Source organism: Gymnogyps californianus, chromosome 22, assembly GCF_018139145.2.
Source record: "Gymnogyps californianus isolate 813 chromosome 22, ASM1813914v2, whole genome shotgun sequence".
Taxonomy (NCBI): Eukaryota; Metazoa; Chordata; class Aves; order Accipitriformes; family Cathartidae; genus Gymnogyps; species Gymnogyps californianus.
The window spans coordinates 4,632,081-4,655,506 of record NC_059492.1 but is presented as its reverse complement, the minus strand read 5'-3'; the positions used below and the strand labels follow the sequence as shown (position 1 = coordinate 4,655,506).

Sequence of the window (23,426 nt, the reverse complement as noted above, 5' to 3'; positions counted from 1 at the left end):
TTAGGTGGCACATAATGAGGGATTTGCCTATCTTGTCACTTCCTTTATGAAAAAAAGTTACTTTCTGAGTTCAAAAGCATTTGAAAGGTATTGGGGAAACTTACGGTGGAGGTTAGCTAATAATGACATTAGAGAACAAGATTGCATAGAAAAGGCATGATGCAGTGGTAGTACCCTTCTTGCACTGTCTGTGATGCTGTAGGCTCATCTACTGGCAACACAGAACATGAGGAACAAGGGTGAATTTGAAGTAATAGCTATATAAGGTGCCAAACTGCTGACCTTTGAGGTGAAGAGAATGATGTTGGATGTTTTATTTAGAATCTTCTTAACATTGTGAAAGAATTACAGGAGTTAGCTTGCTTGTCAGAGACATTTAATTGTGTGAATCAATCTTTTTAATGGTTGCTACAGGCTTATTTTGTACTTAGACTGAATCTTTAGTGACTTTTTAACTTACGTTAGCAGTAAATGAGTAGGATAGGTTTCAAAATACAGCTTTGTTAAAAAGCTGTGCTGTGGTATCAGCTGGAATACACAGGACCTGTGCCCTACCACTTAAGATACCAGCAGCCTGAAGCTGTCTTGAGACTTGCCTTTGCTCCTGTCTCTTTTTAAGAGGTTGACATCGATCTTTAAACGTGCAACAGTTTTTTATCTATTAAGAAAAACTTTTAAAGGAGACAGAGTTGGTTCATAAACATGACAAATGTCAGCTGTAATGAGCACTCAGAACTGAAGGAACTTAAATAGTATGTTAGATATTGAACAGCTTTGCCAAATATGAATTCTAACATAGAGATGAGGTCAAGACAAACGTAATCTCTGAGCCTAGCAGTACTATCTTGGGGAAATATTTAAAATCATCTTTATTCTATCCTCTTCGTGTGTGGATTTCCTCCCCCCCCCCCCCCCCCCCCCCCCCCCCCCCCCCCCCCCCCCCCCTTAATGAGGTGGTCCAGACTCTTCAGCTGGGATCCACATCACAATTCTTGGACACCTCTATCTGTGTGGCTGTGGGCTAGTAACATCCTGTTACGCAAGATGTGTGTAGTAGGTGGTTTCCAGGCCTTTTTCATTCATCTTTCACATGGATGTGGTGATAGCAGCTCTCACTGGCTAATTATTAAAGCAAGCGGGTGTTTTTGCAATGTTTGTGAAGCGTTCATTGCTTGAACACTCTCACTGGTATGTCTGGTGGGAAAAGGGAACAAACTTGCTGGAAGGAGTTGTCCAAGGTTGCGATTGGGTTTGTGCTGGCATAGCTGTTTTGTTGATATGTTTGAATAATAAAGAGCCTGAGATTTTGTTTACTTCCATTAGTTTGCCTATCCTTATAACACTGTTCTTTACATTTGCTATTTTAACGTCTTTTTTTTCAGTACTCCTTGTTTTGTATTTACCAAGATATCGCAATTTGAAAGAAAAGTATCTCATAGCATGTGTCAAGTATCTGTAGACAATCTTTCAACATTAAGGTTAGAGTAAGATTTACTTGCTCGCTTTCAGTGCTATTAAGACAATGAAAATGAGTGTTTTAAGTTCTTGTATGTCACAAGCAGTGCCTGCTGCTACCACTAGCTATGGGTTTCCAGTAACAGTAACAAAATGTTTGATCTATATTGAAACATGGCATAAAAGTCCTTCTAGTATTCTGAATTTTTTGCAGGATGAAATTGTCTTTCCAGCTGTGGTGTTTTGTTTTTTTTTTTTTTTGGGGTTTTTTTTTCCGCTAGTTCTGACCTTCCCTGTCTTTTGCTTATCATGGCAGGGAACTTCTTTAGGCTGTCAGCAATATCAGCCTCATTTATTATAATGTGCCACTCTTGTGCGTTGAAATGTCCTGTTAAGTTTTGGTCTGCCTAGTGGCATAAGGACATGACACAGAAACAAAAGCTTTCACGTGTAAGTTGGGGCACTAGTTATGCACTGTCCTAGAGAGGTGAAATAAAAGGTGAACTGACAAGTAGAAGTGTCCCTTTCGTTTTGTCATCCCTCAGATTAAATCTGGTTGAACCAGATTTAGTTAGCATCAGAGTTCAGAGCTTGACTCTGGCTTGCTCCCTGACCTGTTCTTCCCATAAAAACACAAAACACCTCCCTTCTCGAACTAACAAATCTGAAAGGGTGAGAATGAATTGAACACTCTGTATTGCAGACAACACTCTTTCAGTCCTGATCTCTGCAACTTGCTACCTTGTCACCTGTTTTCTTCTTTTGAATGATACTTCATTAATATTTGAGACATTGGGAACCCTTTAAGGTATGTTTTGGCTTGCAGAGTGAGTGCTTACATATAACATCCCTGACGCTCATCTGTCTACTGCCTGAACAGAAACACAAAACAATCAGTATAGTGGCACCATATGGAGGAGGCGTTTGATTGGTGTTACATCAAATACTATTATAGTCCTTTCATGGATGTAATTCTTTACATCTTATCTGAAAACACTGCTCAGTAAACAGCATGGAATTCTGTTTATTCAGCTTGGCAAGATAAAGGTCTGAGGAGATGTTGCAAGGATTTAGGCTGATATTACCAGACCGTTTTCAGTATTCATGTGTGGAGCATTAAACCATTCCTTTCTGTATTCTGTGTTCTTTCATCTCAGGAGTTTTGAATTGCTGCATGTTTTTCACCTGAATCACTTTTTTTAGTTTACCTTAAACCATTTCCTCTCAAAACAGTAATCCATATAGGATTATTATTAATTTACTCATTTTTTGAATGAGCTTACTGTTCATGAAACATGCAAGAGTGATTGTTATCTGCTGTTTTGAGGTAATGAGTATGCATCATGCTGTTTTTCTCATGTAGTTTTCCCAGCAGATTTTTTTTTTGTTAGAACTGAGATATGTTTCAAGATTGAGTTCAAAATTTGAACATACCCTCTGATATTCCCTTCTCTCCCCCCCCCCCCCATCTGTTTACTTGTTGGAACATTAATCTTCTCGAGTTTGCAGATTGCAGATTTCTTATTCAGGGGAGTGCAGACTTCCTTGGTGGTATAATCAAATAGCTCCAGTAGTTGTCTTTGGCGAAAGGTATTCTGGGAGATAGTTCTAAAATGCATTTTCCCCTCTTCATCCAAACTTTATTTTTTCCCACTTCTGGGAGAGATTCCCTTGATAGTTTTGGATAAATTAGGAAATGGTCTTCCAATGTTCTGCCCTTTTCTTTTGTTTTATTTACGTAGGCAGAGACTGAACTGTATTCTGTTTCTCATCAGATGCACTTTGACTTTACTATTATTTCTGCAGTCATTTGATCCAGTTTGGGAAACTTGTAGTGTGCTCCTTTTAACTGGTTGCTCTTTGAAACAATTTTGCAGGCCTTTGGGACCAAAGATTTCTAGAATTCTGTTTTACTCTTGAGTCTTTCAGATCTATACTATATAATAGGGGCTTTGTGTCCTTTTAAGTGTTTCTTTGCTTGTCTATTTTTCTTGTTAGTCTTTCAGTAAACTTCAGCACTACCTTGGTAAAGTAAATACATGCAGGTTCTTGTGTTAGGAGTCAAGTTAATTTTTATACAGCTGTAAAGACAAACATTTCACAATTAAAATGGATTTCCCCCCCCCCCCCCCTTTCCTTAGCTTGTTTAGCTGCTTAAACAGATGTATGATTACTTATACTCTCTGGGGTTTTTGGGAAAAACAATCTCATTTGAATGAAATCATTGCTTCAGGGGAAGAGAAAGGGAGGAGGTGGCGGCTTCCGCATTGGCTGCATCAGCTAAGCTCAGTCTTCCAGACAGTGGGATAAGTAGATTTTTTTTTTTCTTTTTTTTTTTCCCAAGTAGCTGGCACTCTTGCATGGGCTGAGCGACTTGGCATTGGGAGTTGCCAGTAGTTTTATTGTGGCTACGATAAACCAGGTTGACTTCTCAGTGAGCATACTGATTTGTTTTACTGCCTTGTAACTCTTTCGTTCTTATTTGAACTTACTTTCTTATTTAGGTTTCTTTAAAGAGTAGCCCTGCTTGTTTTTCGTATAATGCTGTAGGGTGAGTGCTATGGTGTATGTATGCCCAGCTCTTCCTCCGTGTCACATCTTACAATTAACGAGGTCCGTTTTGCCACCTTTTCAGAAGTTTTTAATTACAGTCAGTTTGTGGAGGGTAACACAACTTTGTTCAACGCAACTGGATATCTTTAGTTTTTTCTTACTGCGATAAATGCTCTATGGCAGCTGTTAGCTTTTCAGACTGCTTGATGGCATCTGTAGCATGGCAGGAGTTGGCCATGGGTCACGGTCAAGTCAAACACTGTGTTTGGCAGGGTACTTTCCCTGGTGGTAAATTAAAGCCAGGCTCTTCAGAGCTAGTTCTTAATCGGTATAATCCTTAAGCAAAATACTCACTCACAAGTGAAAAACACCATGTTTCCTTGCTGTGTGTGGTGTTGCACTTTTTTCTGTCTGGTCCTAATCCATACAAGTGAAAAGCTGGCATTCAGTGAAACATAGATGTATGATGATGTTCTTGAGTAAATGTCCTTCAGTGGATAATGGTAGCTTGATTTGGTAGTGATAACTGAAAATTAGCCCGAATTGTAGAAAGGTTGGCATTATTTAGTAATAAAGATTTTTAGACTGGTTTTAGAAAGAATTTGAAATAAAAACTCAAAGCTTCTCAGTATAGAATGAGTATAATCTTGTTGAATTAATAAATAATATAGGCTGATGTTAGTATAGAGAAGTCAACATTTAATATTTTTTTTACTCTGATGGTGATGAGGATTAGACACTGAAGATATCCTGGAATATTATGGCCTGGATTCAAAGACAAGGCAATGACAGGTTTCTGGCTTCTAATAGTGGGCTTAAGCAACAATTGTTTTATGATTAACTCCCTGCATGACTAGTCATGTAGAATTTCAGAATATTCTTGCAATATTTAAAGGATTACAGTTTACTGCAAGCACAGTTCTATTCCAGTGGAGAAAATCAGTCAGAACTGACTCTCACAGAAACATCTACCAAACTCATCTCCCTCTGAAAAAAATCCTTATGTGATTGAAGGAGAATAATTGTTGCATCGCCAGCATGGTGTTGCTCTTGATGACTGGTTGTAACAGATCTGTGCTGTAGCTCTCAGTGTGTCAAATGCAAGAAGATAGAAAACGGGCCTCTCGGGCAAACAGTTACATAGCAGAATTCCTTGGCTCAAGAGCACTGAAGCCAAAAGTTTGTTGGCGTTCTGACTGCATTCCTTTTCCAGTATGTGCTCAGAATAACTTCGGACTTTTTGGAGCAGAAGTGGGACAAATGTTTGAATGTAGACATGAAAGTCTATGCTCAGTTTAGCTGTTCAGCTGCAGCTTTGAAAATGCATTAGGTTTTGTTCAAAGCACTGTATGTTACTGAGCTGTAATCTTTTTTTTCTGATTCAAATAATCCAAAAAGCTTGTCTTGCTTAAACAAAAGCAGATGCTATTCGTTGTTTGTTCATCTTGAATGTTACACTTGTGTTGGGAGAGAAGAAAAGTTTTGGTACAAGTTGGCATTACAGTGTAAATGCATTTGACCTTTTTTGGTCCTTACTGGTCACTTTGGTTTTGGTATTGGCTTTGGCTTAGGAAAATGGACCGTAATGAAAGCTGCAGTTCAGAGTTGTGCCTTAAATTTTAAACAATTTTTTGCTCAGTTCTGTGACTTAAAAGTAGCTTTGCTTTGGGTTCCAGATGGGCTAAGACTTCTTTTTTTTTTTTTTTTTTTTAAGTACAGTAAACAAAACTGCCTTCTGAATTTGAGTTTGGTTTATTTCAGTTGCAATTTTTAAATCTTCCACTAGAAATAATGAAGCTCCATGGTGGAATTATATCATATGAAAGAAGGCATGGGGTTTAATCCAATACCCTAACTTTCTTTCAAACTGTATTGTTGTTGCAGCTGATAAATTCCAAAGTCTGTCTGACAGAAAAATGTTTAACATCCCTCAGTCATTAACATTTGTTTTCATGTGCCCTTGGAACTTTGTTTTGCTGATGGAGGGTCACTGCTTTTCCCTATCACATTGACAGGTAGCAAAACCTGGGCAGCCAAAGACTTGGTTGATGTTATAACTAACTCCTGAGTTCAGGAAAAGCCCTGAAGTTTTATAATAACAAATCTTCATATTTGATTCTATCTGCAAAAAGAGTCTATTTTGTGCATGGGGGAACCATTTTGCTTTTTCATCTGATGCTATCACCAAAAGTATTTTAGTTCTTGGCTTCTGAGTAACTTCTTACTTTCTACGTCTGGTGATGGATCGTAAATCTTTGAAGCTCTTAATCAGCCCTCTGCAATGAGTTTTTTTAAGTCATGTTTTGCAACTCACAAATTAACAAAGTGACTTGTAAAAACTAGTTGTCTTCTAGATGCTTGCCTATTGTCCATTAGGACACTATTTATGCATTTTCAAATATTGGTTTGAAATTAGGGGAGCTGACTAGTGCTTATTTAACTTAATATTCTCTTCAGGAAATGCCTTAATTACATTTGTTGATGTTGCGGTACGGAAGCTAAGCCTCTGGACTTCATTTGGTGCTGAGGATCATCTGTACGCTGATGGCAGGCAGTTGCATCCCAATGATTCTTCCTTTGGTTACATGCCTTTATTTCTTCTATTAAAAGGTTTCCTTAGTCCATATCAGATGAGATCTCTGGCAATGTATGTCATATTGCACCAGCTCTGGTCTCCGATTTTGAGGTCAGAAGTGCTAAATAAAAGATGAAGAGTGAGGAGAGCTAATCCTGACTAGGTCCTGTAAGTGCGGCTCGTGTGAGCAAAACAGGCTGAAGACCTGCTGAGTGTGGCAGCCAGTGGCAGACCCAGAGAGTCGCTGAGAACAGCAGTGTGAACAGTTCCTGCAAGGTGCCTCAGGGTGTGGCTTTACACTTTTCGGGTGTTGCACTTTGGTAAATGCCCACATTCCTCCTTTTATAGTAAATATGTGGTAGCTTTTCCATCAGAGGAAGTGATGTAAAGCTTAATTGGATGAGGGCGTGCATGCCTACGCTGTTACTGCAGCATAACTCATATGCTTCGGTTTAAGTAGCATTGTTGAAGTTGCCGTAAAACTTGAAGACTGAGATCAGTTCTGAATCAAAGAATTGTTTCTGCTTCAAAGTGTAAATTAGCTTGGGCAGTACAAAACATATGTTTTCCTTAGATGGGATGAAGTGTTGTCTTTTTCAGTATTGTTTTTCAAAGGTAGATAAGATCTTGCATGCTGCAAAAAAAAAAAAGTAGATGAGTATAAATCTACATTGGCATAATTTACCTACAGGAAATGTCTGTTCCAGTGTAAACACAGTAATGTAACTATAGTGGAAAATTCTGAAATATACGCTGCTATCTGGAGGGTTGGCATTGTGGTTAAATATTAACATCCATAAAAGCATACAGCTATTGGAAATAGATTGCAGAGTGAAGTCTTTCTTCATGTCAGCATCTTGTGAGGTAGGAACATATTAATCTCCACCAGTCAATGCTCAGGCCTTGTGTTCAACCCTTCCACTTGCGTAGCTCTGCTTCTAAATACCCTGTGCTTAGTGAACATAATTGTTTTCTGTCATTTCTCTGAGGGCTACAGCCAGCATATCCTACAATATGTTTTAAAATGGCCTAGGCAACAGGTAATAGTAATGATGAAAGAATTAGCCAAGTTTTGAGAATTGTACTGATTAAAATTATTCTTGGAAGTACTCTAATAGTAATAAGTAAAATCCTTTGAAACTTGTCTAATGTAAAGTATGTGTCAAGATAATCTGACGTTTATGGCTGTTTTAACTACTGAACCAGTTTTCTTTTCAGAGGATTGAATTTTATAACAAGATTCAAGGTTTTGCCTGTCTAATTCTAGCCCACTAAAAACTAAAATTTTCCAACTCAGCAATACATACTTCATTGTCAGAGCAATCATGAGATGCATGCCATCACTGGGTGCCCTGGAGTGGCTTACTGTTGCTATGTAATGGACCTTTGTTGTGGTAGGACAAAGACTTATTGATAAATTGCCTATAAAAAGTGGCTTTGGAATATTACTTTATTGTCAGTGAAGTCTCTATGTACTTACAGTTATGTCTTTCCTTACAACACCTGCAATACAATAAAGATTCATAGTTCCTGGTTGCAGTTGGCTCACTGTAGCGCTACACAGTGAGAGATATAAGCAATGAACTGGAAGATGACTACAATTAGCTATGCCTTGTACAAGAAAGAAAAAAGAATAATAAAGAACAAAGAACTATATTGACATTGGAAAACTGCCATCAAAAGGCGTGGCTGCTCAGACGAATTGATTAGATGCCCTTTCTTAACTGTTAAGAGCAGTTGGATCGTCTTCAGTGTGGAAAAAGAACTTATTTTGTTGTCTGAAATCTTGTTTTGATACATTTTGTGAGCAGCTGTTAGAGGACATGACAAGTAAATAGGTTAGTTGACTTCATAAATGTGCAGATTTCACTGTAATAAAATCCTTGTTATGTCTGCAGCAAAAAAATCATTGGAAGGTGCAAGAAGTTAAAAAAAAAAAAAAAGAAAATGATGCAGAAGTCCATGTGTACCTGCCCAGTATGTGAAGTGTATTTAAATATTCTGAGGATGCTCATTTTGTGCATTATATGGAGATACCTTCAGGATATCTGGTCCAGGTGTGTCAGCTGGACTTTGAGAGCAAAGGCGTGTTCCTGCAAGATGATACGAGGTTTGACTGTAAGCTTGTTAGGTCTTTGGAAGAGTTATTGCTGTGAAGACTGTACAGGCAATAAAACCCATGATTTGTTACTGAGTCTGTCTTTATTTAAAGATCTTTCAGTAATTGTGAGCATGTGTAGATGGCACAGTCCTACCTTCTAATTAAGGATCTGTTCTCTTCTGCAGGCTGGCAGTGATGGTGAAAGCATAGGAAACTGTCCTTTTTCTCAGAGGCTGTTCATGATTCTTTGGCTAAAGGGAGTGGTGTTTAGCGTCACAACAGTTGACCTGAAGAGGTAAGAGATACTTGGTTTATCTGAGAAGCAAGAGTACAGTACACTTGGTGTAACAAACGTTTGTCTGGGGCTTCTAAATCTTGCATGGCTTATTTTCTGAAATTAAAAAGAAAATCTGTCCTCATAAATACGAAGAGGCAACCTTGATGTAAATGGTGCATTCATTGATGGTTATTTATAAGTATCTGTAACCAAAAAGAATGGGTCTGATAAATTCTCTTGGATTTGTTAAATGATGCTCTTCTCCTGTAAAACTAATAGCTGACATGAAGTCTCTTATAACTGAATACTGAATCTTACTAACTTCACATCAAGATCCAACAAGTGAAGACTGCTGGATGGGTATTTTAGATCAACCAATCTTTGATCAAATCTCCAGTGATTATTGGATAACTGTCACAAATAATGTGCAGCCTACTCCTCTTTTAAAGATTTTAAGATAATATTGCTTATTATGCAATAAGAATAAAAACAATGTGAAAATATCTGTCCGGGAGGTAAATAGGAGTGAAATAGAAGTGAAATGGGTAGGAATAAAATGTAAAGTATTCTGCCTTTGTATAGTGTTAGCCAGATATGTCATGATGCTGTGTCACCTAAATTGCAACTTCTCCATCTATGAAATGAATACCTTAGTGGCTAAGAAGGGTGAGATGTGAACCCAGGCGTCTTAATTTCCTAAGGTTGGGTGTACTTTTATTAGAAGTGGTAATGCTAAATTCAGCAGAGGCCTTGTATTTGTTTTTGGTGTGAAGTAATGTTTTCACAGCAGTAATGTAATGTTAGTCACTGAACTCTGGAGAGACAAGAGCCTGCCAGTGCTTAAAACCTTATTTTCAGAAATAAAGCCAATAGAAATATACAGTGTTCTCCAACGAATCAAGTGTAAAACGTGTAAGTAAGAAATCACCCTGCTAGACTTAACCTCTTCTTGTAATTTTTTTGAAGGGGGTGACTTGTTTTGATTTTTAAAAATCACTGAAGTTGCTGCTTCAGTGCTGGCAACTCGTGGTATGTATTTCCATGTGTAGTAAGGCTGAGGCAGACCACTCAAACAGGGGGGGAGAAAGCAGCTTTTGTCAACTGTGTGTGCATTTGTATCAGCTCAAAGATCTTCTCTGGCCAGTGTGGGATTTTACTGCAAATAATAGTTGCTGCCAGCACATATAAACCAAATATATCTTCCATTTAGCACTGCATCTGGTTTGGGGAAACCTCAGGAGTAGAACTTGTACTTGCGTACTGTTTGTAGTTTTGGACTTCCTTTACTTTTAATGATGGCGTTGTTTAACCTATTGCAGTTATTGGGGCGGGGTGGGGGTTGAGAAGAAGGTTGAAAGAGACATTTTATACTTGGAAGCATTTTTACTGCTGAACCAGTCTGAGAGATGTCATTAAAATGCCAAAGATGCCTGATGAATTGGCTTTATTTGTGTCCCTTTGGCAACTTTGAGTTAATTGGATGGGGCACTGGGATGTAAGACTAACTTTTAGAATATAAATTGGTTGCAGATGTTTAAAATTGTCCTTTCTTACACAAGGAAAGCTTTCTTTTTTTTTTTTTTTATATTGGGGAGGGGAAAACACAAAATAAGTGCAAAATTAAAAAACTGCATGGGAATAGGTCAAATGAACTCTACTTTTTTTGTTGTTGTTGTTGTACACTGAATGTATTTTCCGGTAAAGAAAAAAAAGGACCACTGAAGCTAATGCAGATTTGAATAGATGTTGATACAAACTTAATTCCTTTTAGACTTTATTTAAAGCTTCATAAATACAAATTTAACATTCTGGATTGTCTAATACCTAGCTGTAGAGTAGTGTAGCTTGCAGAATGTCAAATTCACCTAACTGCTCAAGTGGAAATGTTTTATACCAGCTGGTGTTTTTTCCCCCCTGTTAGCATTACCAGAGTGATTATAGGTGCTAGATGTTGCCTTAATACTTCTAATACTGTCACAAGAAACTGCTTTTACAAGTAAATTATTCAAGCCAATTACCCTCTCTTCTTTTTGTTCCTGTTAAAGACACAAACTTGTTGAAGAGCTGGGTAGTAACAGTTTTAAGCATCTGAATTTATTTTGCTAGCCAAAAAAAGAAAAAGGGTTTACTTGCAAACCATGCTTCTGCTTCATAGCGTAATTTCTGCGCAACAGTAAGGCAAGCTCTCTGTGTTTGAGGCTTAAAAGGTCATGGTTGGGTACAAAAGTTCACAAGTAAGTAACTTTGGGACACAGGAGAAACTGAGTCTGATTTGACTGACTTTGTGGCGTGTATTTTTCCCTTCCATAATTGCATTGGACATCATACTGTGCTAACAAAAGAACATTTTGGAGTTCTCAGTTCTACTCTGAAGACACAAAAATATGCACATAGGCAAACGAAGTGGAATGTACCGCCCTTTCAAAGAAATCATGCATTTCTTGCTTCTGTTTAGTCAGACAGAGGCTTTATTCTTTCCCTTTTCAGAAGCAGCATTTCAGTGGTCAGAGATTTGACTTGTGGTGACTAGAGCAGAGTTGCAGTACATAAACCATTTGTTGGGCTTGTAACAACATTCAAGGCCCGCTTGCATTCAGTTAAGTTTTGAAATCCTATTTTAAACATCTTGATTGTGTGGTTTTACAATCATGTTGACAGACAAAGATTAAATGAAGAGATTAGTAAATATTAAAGACTGCCCAGAGGTGAATGCAACTTTAGCATTGTAAAATACTGCTTAGGAACTGGAGACGGGGTTTTTTTATTGCTGACACTTTTTTTTCCCACGTTACTCTTCAGACACTCATTGCAGTACTTGTGTCATTTATAATCACTGTAGAGCATATTGCATTTGGGGGCTGGCTTTTCTCTGATCTTCAGGAAATTAATTGAATGCTAATTGCTATTCTGGTTTGTGGCAAAGCCATAAATGTTTATTCCTTAACTCTGGTGTTAAAGAGTCTGCCCACTTAATTAGCTAGTGATAGCCAAATATTTAAGTATGTGGCCCTACCTCCAAATGCCCCGGTAAACTTTGGGGCAGATACTAGCTATCATGGAATTGTTTTGAGTGATTATAAAAGTTGGTGGTTTGGTTTTTGTTTTTTTTTTTTTTTTTAAAAAGCTGTCCAGTTTTATCTCCAAAGTAAACTTCACTATAATATTTTTAATTGCCTTCTTGTTAACTATTAAGGGAAGTTGTACTCTTAGCCTTTTAAGGATATTCCTGTGTACTCGTGGTGCTGGAAAGGCTGTGGCTTGTATGTGGTAAACCAGGGTTTGTTTATGATCTACTGGCAAGAGTAGCAAACTGGAAGTCAAACCCTGTGTTATGTTGGGGCTTTGGCTGTGGGATGTTAATTTCTGCTTTCTTTTTCTTGAAAGATACAAGTGGTCTGACTGGAGTGGCAAGAGGGGTTAATAAAATGCTCTGGGATCCTTGAGATGTACTCTGATTCTTTGGAAAACTTTTTTGGTTAGTTCATTAGACTAGTCTGTTTCTGAAATAAAATCTTTCCTTTGATAGTATTACTGCAAATCCGGTGGTCTTGCCTGTGTTTGTTTTTAAAATAACATTCCTTTTGAGGAATTTTATCTAGCCAACATGTGAAATTGGAAGTGAGCCACGATGACTTCCTGTAATTGTTGTGGGTTACAAAGCTGTATTTAAATGAAGTGTTAAGCTACTTAAAGCATTAACTGATGACAGACTTTAAATCCTAAAAGTAAGAGGGTGATGGCAACTATTAGTGAGAAATAACTTCCTGGAAGCTTAAAAATTGAAAATAGTTGAATTCTTGTATTACCAAGACTTCTGTCACCTGGCTAAAAGCAGGGAGTTTAATGTTCTTAAGTATGAAAATCAATTTTCTCATTCAGTTTTACATATGCTGCCAAGTGCTCATATCTGTCGTAAGTACACTTTGGCACTACATACTGTTGCTGTTTGCCCTGCTTAAAAGGTTCAGCAGTGGGCAGGACATGAAATTCTGGCAGGGGTTCTTAATTTTGTAAGAAATTGAAAGCAACATTTCTACAGGATAAACTTGTAAACTGTGCTTAGTTTACAGAGTCTGAGTGCTGTCCCTGAAAACACTGCTTTCTCATGCTACCGTGAATGACCGTGTTTGTGTGTATTACTAATCTAGTTTCCCTGTCCAGTACAGTTAGGAGGCTTTCTTGAACTGTAGTTCCAGTATCCAGTAAATCCAGTTCCTGGATGCCTGTTGCTAGCTCAGAAATGTGGCCACGTTGTACAAAGCACAAACCCAGTTCAAGGGTTATGGTCCAGTCTGGATTTGTTCAAACAGTAACGAAGGGGCAACTTTATCTTGGCAGACTTTCTGCTGGGTCAGGTATCGTTTGTTGTTCCTCATCCAGCATAATGCCAGCAAAAGGTGGTGGTCATCCTGTAGCGTGTGCTCTGGTCAGCTTGACAGAAATGTAACTGTACAGTCATGCCTCATCTGGATTGTGTGTACTGTCAGATGTTAGTACACAGGGATGGTCTGAGCAATTGCAGACTGTCCTCTAAAATGTGGAGAGGTTCTTAGAGAAGTCAGTTAGACTGTGTCCTTCTGAGCAGTCATCCTGGACTGTAATCAATAACTTCATCAGAGGGAAGTTTTAAGTGCTGCTACTGAAGAAGTGCCAAGCAGTACTGTAATTTTATTTCTGCTTGCACTGAGACAGTTGCACTAGCATGGGACTAACTAACAGCATGATGATTTACTGGGGAAAAATTGGCTGCAGCTTTTTAGACGATGTTTTGGATTTTATAGCTTGTAATGGTTCCACATCTCATTATTTACTTCAACTTTGCATCTGAATCTGCTGATGAGGCATATGTGAGAGCTTTACATTAAAGAGTAAGTCAGGCATTTTGGGGTGAACGAGTAGGCAGGTCTATATGCGCAGCTGACGTATAGGCTTCTAGATAAATGCCTGCAGTGTTGTTCCTTGTCACTACAGTATCACGGCACAACTAGAGGAGAGAGAAGCCAATTGCTTATAAATAGACTGGCTTAGCTTGATAAGGATTAGTATGAAAGGAGTTGGAGTGAACAGCAAGAGGTATTGCCAAAACTGACTTAAGATTTAGAAATGTCTGCATATTTTAGCTTGATGTTGTTTCTCTTGTGTCTAGTCATACTAATGTTGAGGATTCTCCTCCCTTTGCCCAAGTGTGCTACTCTTATTTGTAAATAGGTTTTTTTACTGGAGGATGCTTTAAGCATCATTTTCAAACACGATGTTTAAGCATCTGTCAGCTTGTCTAGAACCAGATTCTATGTGCACATAATAAATGGTTTATACATACTGCTCTATATCAGACTTGCTTATTTCCAGAGAAGCTCTGTGTAAAGGGGGAGGATTGTCATTGATAGCAGATTATGCTATATATAAACTCTGTACTGCAGATCTTGGGAAAGAGAGAGTGTGTTTGTGTGGTGTGTGTATATATATCCCCCCCGCTAGTCAACATTATATTGACTTGAGAAGAAACATAGCCAGAGGTAGGAGGAAGCAGTTGTTTTTAAGTATTTGAAATTAATTGTTATCAAGTATATATTCAAAATGCTAATCAAGCTGTAAACTCACTTTTTTAAAAAGAAAACTGGTGATATCTTTTTAAAACTGCAAGGATGTAAAAACCTCAGGTAGTGCTTTTGTGATTGTAGCAATGAAGGCTAGGGTCATGGATGTCCCATGCTTACTTTTGTATTGATTTGTATTTCACCCTAGAAAACCAGCAGACCTTCAAAATTTGGCTCCAGGCACTCATCCGCCCTTCATAACTTACAATGGTGAAGTGAAAACAGACGTGAATAAGATTGAAGAATTCCTGGAAGATGTTTTGGCTCCACCCAAGTAAGTGTTAAAATGATAATTTGTGACCTTAGATTAGATGGAGTGTTCTCAAAGGGGTTTTCTGCATTAATTAAGGTGTTCTTCAGCATCAGTAAACTGAAGACAAGATGTTGAAAATAGCTTGGAGTTCTTGCTTGTCATACCTTTCCTTCCTCCAGCTCCCTCATCTTTATATTAAAAACTTTTCTTTTAAAGATTATTTTAAAATTGTCTTTTGTAGACTCCTGTCATCCTTCCTGCAGTTTTCAAACTAAATGACTTTTCCTTGTGATGACTGGGGCAGGCTATTCTGATGATGTGTCTAAATAATGTAAATGAAGATGAGCCTGGTATACAAAACTTAATCCTGGCTCTGTAATAAACTATTGTGGGAATCTGTTTTAAGGAGATGTGCAGCATCCTTTTGGAGACTTGTATTTGCAGTCATTCTTCTAGAAGGATGGTGTTATTTAAGTCTTCAAGAATTGGTCGTTTGCTTGTTCTCACCAGGAATACCAGTGAACTTTGTATTTAGTGTTAAATTATTTTTTTTATTCCTTCCAGCTTTCTATAAGTAGAGGGACAGTTGATAATTGTACAGAACCAGCAATTACTAAATGCAACTTGGAAATAATTTTTAAAAAATTAATTCCTTCATACTAGGCATAATGATGAGTCCTGGAGATTGATTATTTAGTATTTGGAAATTATGGTGGAAAATACTGTACACTTTTAAAAATAATTAGATTACACAGCACAAGCATGAAAAATGTGTTCAAGCTTTCTCTCTAAACTGTTGGCTTTCTTCTCCCTCAGCTGGCAGGCAATGACAAAATGCAGACACTGCCTTCAGCAGACTGAACTGTTTCGTCTTTTTAGTATGGCAAGACTTTACTTTTTTGTTAAAAGATTTGGAGTCCATGATATTCTGGGACAGCTGATATTAATTTAAATGAAAAAAAAATCTCCAGTGAACAGAGAATGGACAAGACTATTTAATTTGTTACCTGTTTGATCCCTGACTATATTCTTGTTTACAGAACTGTGATCTGCCCCCTTGGCAGCATTGCTGTGCTGGAAAAAGGGAGCTTGCTCTTGTGACCCTGGGCTGTTTCAGACACTGTGCTTGAAACAAACGCCTGATTCAGAAAGCAGAAATATGCTTTGGTATTCCTCTGAAAAGTGATTAAAAAGTGTTGGGTGTAAAAATCTTAACTTAAATGGAAGTGTGTGATATTACACTTAAGAAGCAAGTCCTCCACGTTGATCTGAAAATGGATAAATTGGTAAATGTACATGATGTAGAATCTTTTTTTTTTTTTTTAAAAGGGCCATTTTGTGCTAGTTAATATATGATGAGCATCGTTCTGCTAAATGTGCTGTAGATCTACTCCTTTCTACTTTTTAGGTACCTAAAACTTTCACCAAAGCATCCAGAATCCAACACTGCTGGAATGGATATATTTGCCAAATTTTCTGCATTTATCAAAAATTCTAGACCGGAAGCTAATGAAGGTAGGTTACTTGGGGGCCGATAGCTGTGCACGCGTTGTTTCATTGTCTCGTGTTTTTCAGAGCAGCTTTACTGTGAAGTGTCTCACTGACAAATTTTGCTGCACATTGATAGACACTTGGGGGAGTCTCACGAATTAAACCTGTGGTTTAAAGTTAATGGTCAGACACAAAGATTTAAACACTTCCAAAGAGAACTTCAATTAGACAGTTTTCAGTCAGAATTTTAGTAGGGTATGCATGGTTTGTAAATACCCCTGGCACTGAAACTTCTCTACGCAACAGGCACTCAAACCTCTTAAACTAAGTAGAAATTATTTTAATGTCCAGGACCAAATTCCATGCAGAGTTTGTGTCGTGCCCTAGTGGTTGAGTTCCCATGCATTTGCTGTGAGGCCTTTCTGCACGCTTGGTTGTTTGACCTTTCTAGGATTGAGGGCTCCCATTCAGAGTTCTGAGTTAAGCTTAGTTTGTGTTGCTTTCTTTAAAGGATTAAGACCTTTCTGTGTGGAGAGAACATAGTAGACGGAAGGTGAGAGATGAGTAAGAGATAAAGAATGCACAATTAGACCTTTGAATAGTTTAGTACAAATCTTTTGTCCTCAGTGTACTTGGAGGGAAAACTGAAGTCAGGGAATCAGAATGCCTTTCTGCTGTATTTCAAATGGAGAGATGCAAAATATTTGTAAACAGCCAAGAAAGACTTTTTGATTCTGTGGGGTGTGCTGCCCTCTGCTGCTGTATTCCATAAACCTTCTCGGTAGTCTGTGTGTTTAGCTGTGGCTGTTAGCTGAGCATGTGACATTAAACAGATTACGTTTAAATGAATATAAATGCTAGCATAGCTTAATTCTAATTAGTTTAAGCCAGTTAGGAATAGTCTTAAGAAACTGACGTAAGCCACTTTTTAAACCAAAAATAAACACTTGTGGACAGTCTTAGAGTATTTTAAATTAGTGCAAACTCATATATAAACCACCTTTTAAATAACCTGCATCTGTGTGATATTTAAAGGGATTCTAGTTCAGTTTCAGTGTTACTAGTGACCACGAAGGCAGCTCCAGCAGTAGTGTTGCCACAAAAAATGTACAAGGGTTAAAAATCCTGCAGTATATGGTCTGTTCTGGGTAGTACAGCGATGTGGATTTTGATTTTCAGATCTGCTACTAATATCAATATTCTAAATGATAATTTGCTTTGAAATTTCTGTGCTGTGGTTTGGCTTTCTTTTTGTCCTTAAAACTGTTCCTTCCTCTGTAGCCTTAGAACGTGGCCTCTTGAAAACCCTCCAGAAACTGGACGAGTATCTGAACTCTCCTCTTCCTGATGAGATAGATGAAAATAGCATGGAGGATATTACAATTTCTACCCGCAAGTTTTTGGATGGCAATGAGATGACATTAGCAGACTGCAACCTGCTACCCAAACTACACATTGTCAAGGTAAATGCCTTGTATGTTGTTATGTGATAATGAAGGACAAAATGCTTATGGTTGATGACATTCTGGAGTCCAACCAATTTCAACCGTTTGTAAGCTCCCATGTCAGTTTAACTACAGTATTAACAGTACATGAAATTGCATAAGATTTGGGTAATTCACAAAGGCTTTAGGGATAGAGCAGTTGAATTCAGTGAAGGTGTGAACCAGTAGACAAGTTGGGTGGCAGATGATAAAATGGCACAAGCCAAAACCCCTTTTCCTGCACTGACCAATGTGGTCACAGGAAGTTGCAACGCTTAAAAGAATGAGGTAGAAGAAGGAAGGTGAACATCGTGTGACCAGTTAATGTTTGAAGTGGATGTCTTCTCACATCTGTAGAGAAAACTGCTCTATTAGCCACAAAGTAAATGACACAATGTGATATAACGAGGATTGTATTAAAAAAAAAAAAAAGTCAGAAGTCCAGAAAGAGGTAGCCTAGGATAACTACAGGAGTGACGATGTGCCTATATGATTGTGGTTTGATTTCTTTTCACTGTCTCCGGTGATCTTTGTCAGTTTTGTACTGCAGATGGAGCCACAGATTAAGTTTCTGCCTGGGTGCAGAAGTATTTACTTTGGTGAGGACAGCAATACAAACTAAGCGAGGCAGTATGCTGCCAGGCCCAGGCGTAACCCAGAGGGGCAGGTTCTGCTGACTTTAGAAGTGACTCTGAGTGTATGCGTTGGAAGAATAGCTTAACGAGAGAGTGACAAGGGATGGAAAAGCGGTTTAAGTTGAAGGATGTAAATTCATAATGTAATTCTCTTGTTCTAGGTGGTGGCCAAAAAATACCGCAACTTTGAGATTCCCAAGGAAATGACAGGGATTTGGAGATATCTGACGAATGCTTATAGCAGGGATGAATTCACCAATACCTGTCCTGGAGACAAAGAAATTGAAATAGCTTACAGTGATGTAGCCAAGAGACTCACCAAGTAAACAGCACTTGCAAAAGAGATGACTTCTTGCATATTCCATAACAATGCTTCTAACAGACTGCTCTTTTCATATAAGATAGCAATTTTTTTTGCATGAACTTGCAGTTATTCAAAGTTATGGTGGATAGACCAGGTACAGTAATTACCTAAAGTTTGCAGACTTAATTATAGGCTTGTTTTTCCTTACCTCCTTTCACAGCAAGTTTGAATATCATTAACGCAGTTATGTTAATATTGCACTGGGGTAACTCTAGATTCTTCAGTATGAAGGGTTATCTTGCCCCTACTACTTTTCTTTGCAAACATTTGGTCCCTGTCTACGAATTGGTTTAGGATACTGTCTTGCTATATGGTACAAGGAATATTTATGTATTTTGGAATTTATTGCTTGTCCAGAAGATCTATACACAATTGTCATATATGTGACACATTGAACTGTACCTGCTTGTCTATCCTATTTACATATAGAAGGGAACTTATTATCCAAAAGAGCCATTTGCAGAATATTTGGCAACGTTTTTAAAAAAAATTTCTCTTGGATTTGAAATCACAGTAATGGTTGAGAATGGACTCAAATGTGAAACTTGGATTTGAATGACCTCAGACATCAGGGAAGTTTGAATCTAGGCTTCAGTGCTATAGCAGGAAGCTCACAGTTCAGAGTTAGTATTTAGTTGTGTCTTCAAGAGCTTGATGAGATTAAAAAAAAACCCCCCCTTTTTTTTTTTAAATTGGCAACCTACATTTGTCTCAAATTCTGAGTTGCAGCGAATGAAAAATTGTCAGGATGCCCTTTACCATCATGAAACCAGAAGAACTGGATGCTTGCCATCTGTTCACCTTAAAAATTGCAAGTGGCTTTCTTTTTGGTAGTTAAGAGCCTTTATTTTGTATAGGTCTTTCTGGTGATATTTACTTACAAAATCTGTGCTGTCATAAACAAAGTACATGTAAACATTAGTGTCCTAGTTGATAAATAGCTACTGTATATGGTGAATAGCAGTGCAATGATTAGGGATGCAAGACTGAACACTGATAGCCATTAAAGTGGGAGTCTTTCTGGGAACTTTTTTAAGCTATTTCTTTCCTGAAGAAAGCTAAAGTGACCTTTAAAGATAACATTTGCCTTAAATTATAGTATGCATTTTTTCCTGAAAGGAAATCTATTAATTACTTTTAAAGAAATGGTGCGTGAAATCCAGTCCTTTACATTGAATTTACCCTAATTGCTTGTCTGTGCACCTGGGCTGCAATTTTGCATAATCATAATCATTGCACTACTATACATAATCTTTTTACGGCAACACTGAGGAATAGCACTACAATTTTTTTAAAAGCAATTTTCAAATATTTCTAAACCAGGGAATAGTTTTCTTGTTTAAAATTAATGATTTTGATGCATGAAATAAACTGCTAGGTTATTTTTAAAAGACCGTCATAAACAACTCCAAAGAATGCTAGACTTATATGCCTATTTTTTTGTAAAGATACTTTTATATTTAACGAATTTTAGAAGCTGGAAAGTGCTATTCCTGGTAGGTTGTTCTTGGAATATTTAACATTCTGCAATAACATGGAAATGCTCACATAAACACTTTTATACACTAATTTTTTTGGTAAGCACTGGCTTTATGAAAACGAGCCTGACTTTTCTAAGCATCCTGCTTTTGCTACTTTATATACCCATGAAGTTAGTTTGACATAGAAGAGGTAGAGTACAAGATCCATATTTGTATACGTGGCTTGTGGTGCCTTGTCTTGCCTGCCTAGAGCTAGAATTCCAATATAAAGGCAGTTAGCAGTCCTGTTACATGTCTTTTGAAGACAACCATAGATCCACTTAGACCCTGTTATGATTTATTACAGGGGTGTTTAGGCACAGAAAGAATATTCTGCAGAGCGACCTGGTTAGGAAAAAGTTAACTGTAGCCTTTTAATAATTACTGTATTCTAATGTCACATTCTCATCCTGAATAAAGTTTCTCAGCCATAATAATCCTCTGTAGGGGTTCAGTCTTTGCCACAACGTGACATCTAGAAAAAGGAATGGCTTCCTTTTTTGTTAGATAACATTTTTAATGACACATAGGGTAAAAAAAAACCCCAACCCTCATTGGTTTGGTGCTCTTTGCCATTGTATAATTAACCTTTAAAAAGAAAAATATAGGAAGCAATGTGATTGTGGGCATAGCTTTGTTAAATTTTTAACTCTACTTTTAAACCTAGATCAGATGGCCCTTGGAAGTTGTCTGAGGTTGTAGTAATCGGGCCACGCTCCTTTTAAAAGCAAATTAGTCACTGCTTTAGTGCACCAGGCAATTATGTGCATATGAGCATGAAAACACTTTCATGCAGTTTTCTAGTGTGCGCACTGCCTGCATATCAATGCACACAAATACTTAACTTGTTAAAATACCAGGCTTGTTGTCTTTTATAGATAATATAGTCTCTCTACTTTTTAGGCAATCTTCAAATAATTGTAACACATTATATTCGGCATTAAGTATTTTAATGATCGTGTCTGAAAGCTTGTAAACAAAGCTAAAGCTCTTGCTGTAACTGATGTATTTATCTCAGTACAATGGAGTATTGAGCGTCGGAGCCTTTCCCTTATAGGTGTAATTCAAATGAGGACCAGGTTAGCAATTTCGAAGGCGGTTACCGTATGATAGCTGTTAATTGTCCTGTGTGAAAGGAGTTGGTATCTTTCAGGCTTCCTATTGCACAGCTTTGTTGTGTTGTGGCAGAAGCTGGCCAGCCTCTTGCTGGCTTCAGCAGAGGCCAGGAATCTAATGGAGAGCGAGCAGCTTTCACCTCTGTCGGTGATCCTTTCAGAACGGCAGAGTATAGCTAGGGTGGTGTGTAAAAGGCTTAGCGTCTGGTGTGGGTAGAGCACTTTCATCTGGCCCCGATCACCAGCGCTACATTAATTAAAAAAGCCCTTTCATAACTATGTAAATTCTTGACTTCTGTCAACTTGTTTACAATCTGATCTTTAAATGCATTTTTAATTTCATCAAACAGCAATTAATCTACCCCCTGTTTAAATTTAAAATGATGCTTCTAGCCCCTTCTACAATTTAAAAACAGCAGTTACCCTTTCAAGTAGGCATTCCAGTTTGCAAGTTGGTTGCATGTATTAGCATGCTGAATAACTTACTTTATTCTCAAGCTGAAATATGCTTAAATTCCCATTAAAACAGGTGACTTGTGTATTTCCTGAACATAAAGGGAAACTCCATTATCTTCACCCTGTTTTTGTGTGGGAGAACAGATTATAGTATATGCATGATTTTTTTTTTCCTTAACAAAGCTTTCCTTCTTGAAGAGATTCCGTATGTGTGAGAGCTGCCTGTTGTACAAGAGGCATGTGAACTTCTGAAACAATTTCATGCACTCCAAAGCTTTCCTGTCCATCTACTGTTCACTGCTGGTCTGTGTCAGTGTCCCACAGGGACAGTCACAGCCATGTAGCTTGTACGTTTGCGTTTTCCCATAGAATTGGTGTTTTTTCCGCAATGGGCATGTTTAAACTGATTGAGAGTTTCGTGCCGTTCCATGATAAGAAGAGAGATGTAATCAAGTTTTTATGCTAAAGTAGCAAATTAGCATTTCGTATCAAAGGAACACAGACGTGAATAAATTGAAGATGCTTGAGCCAAACCCACTGATGCCTATCTCAATGTAGAACAAAAAGTGGCTAAGTACAGTCAACTTTTTTTACTCTTTGCCACTCAGAGTACTATCTGAACACATCCAATTAATATTTTCAGAAGAAGGCTTTATCCCAAGTGAAAAATATTTAATCTGCCTCAGAACCTGTGCCACCAGCTTATTACATTTTGTTTCTGGAGGGGGTGGGGGGGATGGGAGAATAGTGGAGCAGAATAGGATATCGAGACTCCCAAGACAGGACATCAAGAATTGGAGCATTGTTTGCAGAAATACTTGAAGAGTTGATACAATTTATTGTAGTTTGCTTATGTCTTTCACTCTCTGGAACATCTTTTACAGGTATACCAGTATACTGCTGGCAGCTATTGTTAAAAATAAAATTATATTTTCACTATCAAGCAGATCTTTCTCTTATTTCTGAAGACTACAGTTCTCGCATGTGTAAGCTATGACTTGAATGTGGTGTGCTAAGCTACAGACCAAAACTTTGTAATAATTATGTTCTCAGTTTTTGGCCTTCTGTTTTTTTCAGTGGTGGTGTGATTTAAGGCAGAATACGTGTCGTTTCTAACGTTATAACTAGCTGTTGTGCCCCTTAACAAAGTTAAGAACTTTCTTAAAATTAAGAACGAGTTGAGAAATAATGACTTCTACAGAAATTATGAAAAGTGGTTTGTTTCCCCCCCCTCCGGATTTTAAGTGGAAACTCTTAAGAACATAAATTTTTGGTAGCTTGTTTTTCTGTGGAGTACTAGGCTTTCACAGTTAAACTGTGAAAATTGATTAAAAAGACATAAAAAAAATTCTCGTGTTTGGTTCAGCTTGTTTCCACCCAGATAATCCACTAAATAGCCATTTCAAGGGTTGAGACGGAATTGATCCCATCTACAGAATTCATGGATTTCAGACCCAGTGCTCTTATTCTGAGTTTCAGCCGTGTTTCCTTACTGTCTTTTGCTTTCAAATATGTCTCAACTAGCCGTGGTAAACACCATACACCCTTGC

The 23,426-nt window shown here is 37.8% G+C and overlaps 1 protein-coding gene across 2 annotated transcripts in view; it reads left to right on the top strand.

Moving 5' to 3' along the window:
* Positions 1-20,354, top strand: part of CLIC4 (chloride intracellular channel 4) — a 30,065-nt gene extending 9,711 nt beyond the window's left edge. For both annotated transcript variants that reach the window (XM_050909770.1, XM_050909771.1), the window contains 5 exons: positions 8,870-8,979; positions 14,707-14,832; positions 16,220-16,326; positions 17,584-17,765; positions 18,583-20,354. In XM_050909770.1, the coding sequence (XP_050765727.1) occupies positions 8,870-8,979; positions 14,707-14,832; positions 16,220-16,326; positions 17,584-17,765; positions 18,583-18,747 (690 nt within the window). In that variant the 3' untranslated portion in view covers positions 18,748-20,354. The remainder of the gene's footprint in view (positions 1-8,869; positions 8,980-14,706; positions 14,833-16,219; positions 16,327-17,583; positions 17,766-18,582) is intronic.
* The last annotated feature ends 3,072 nt before the right edge of the window (positions 20,355-23,426 follow it).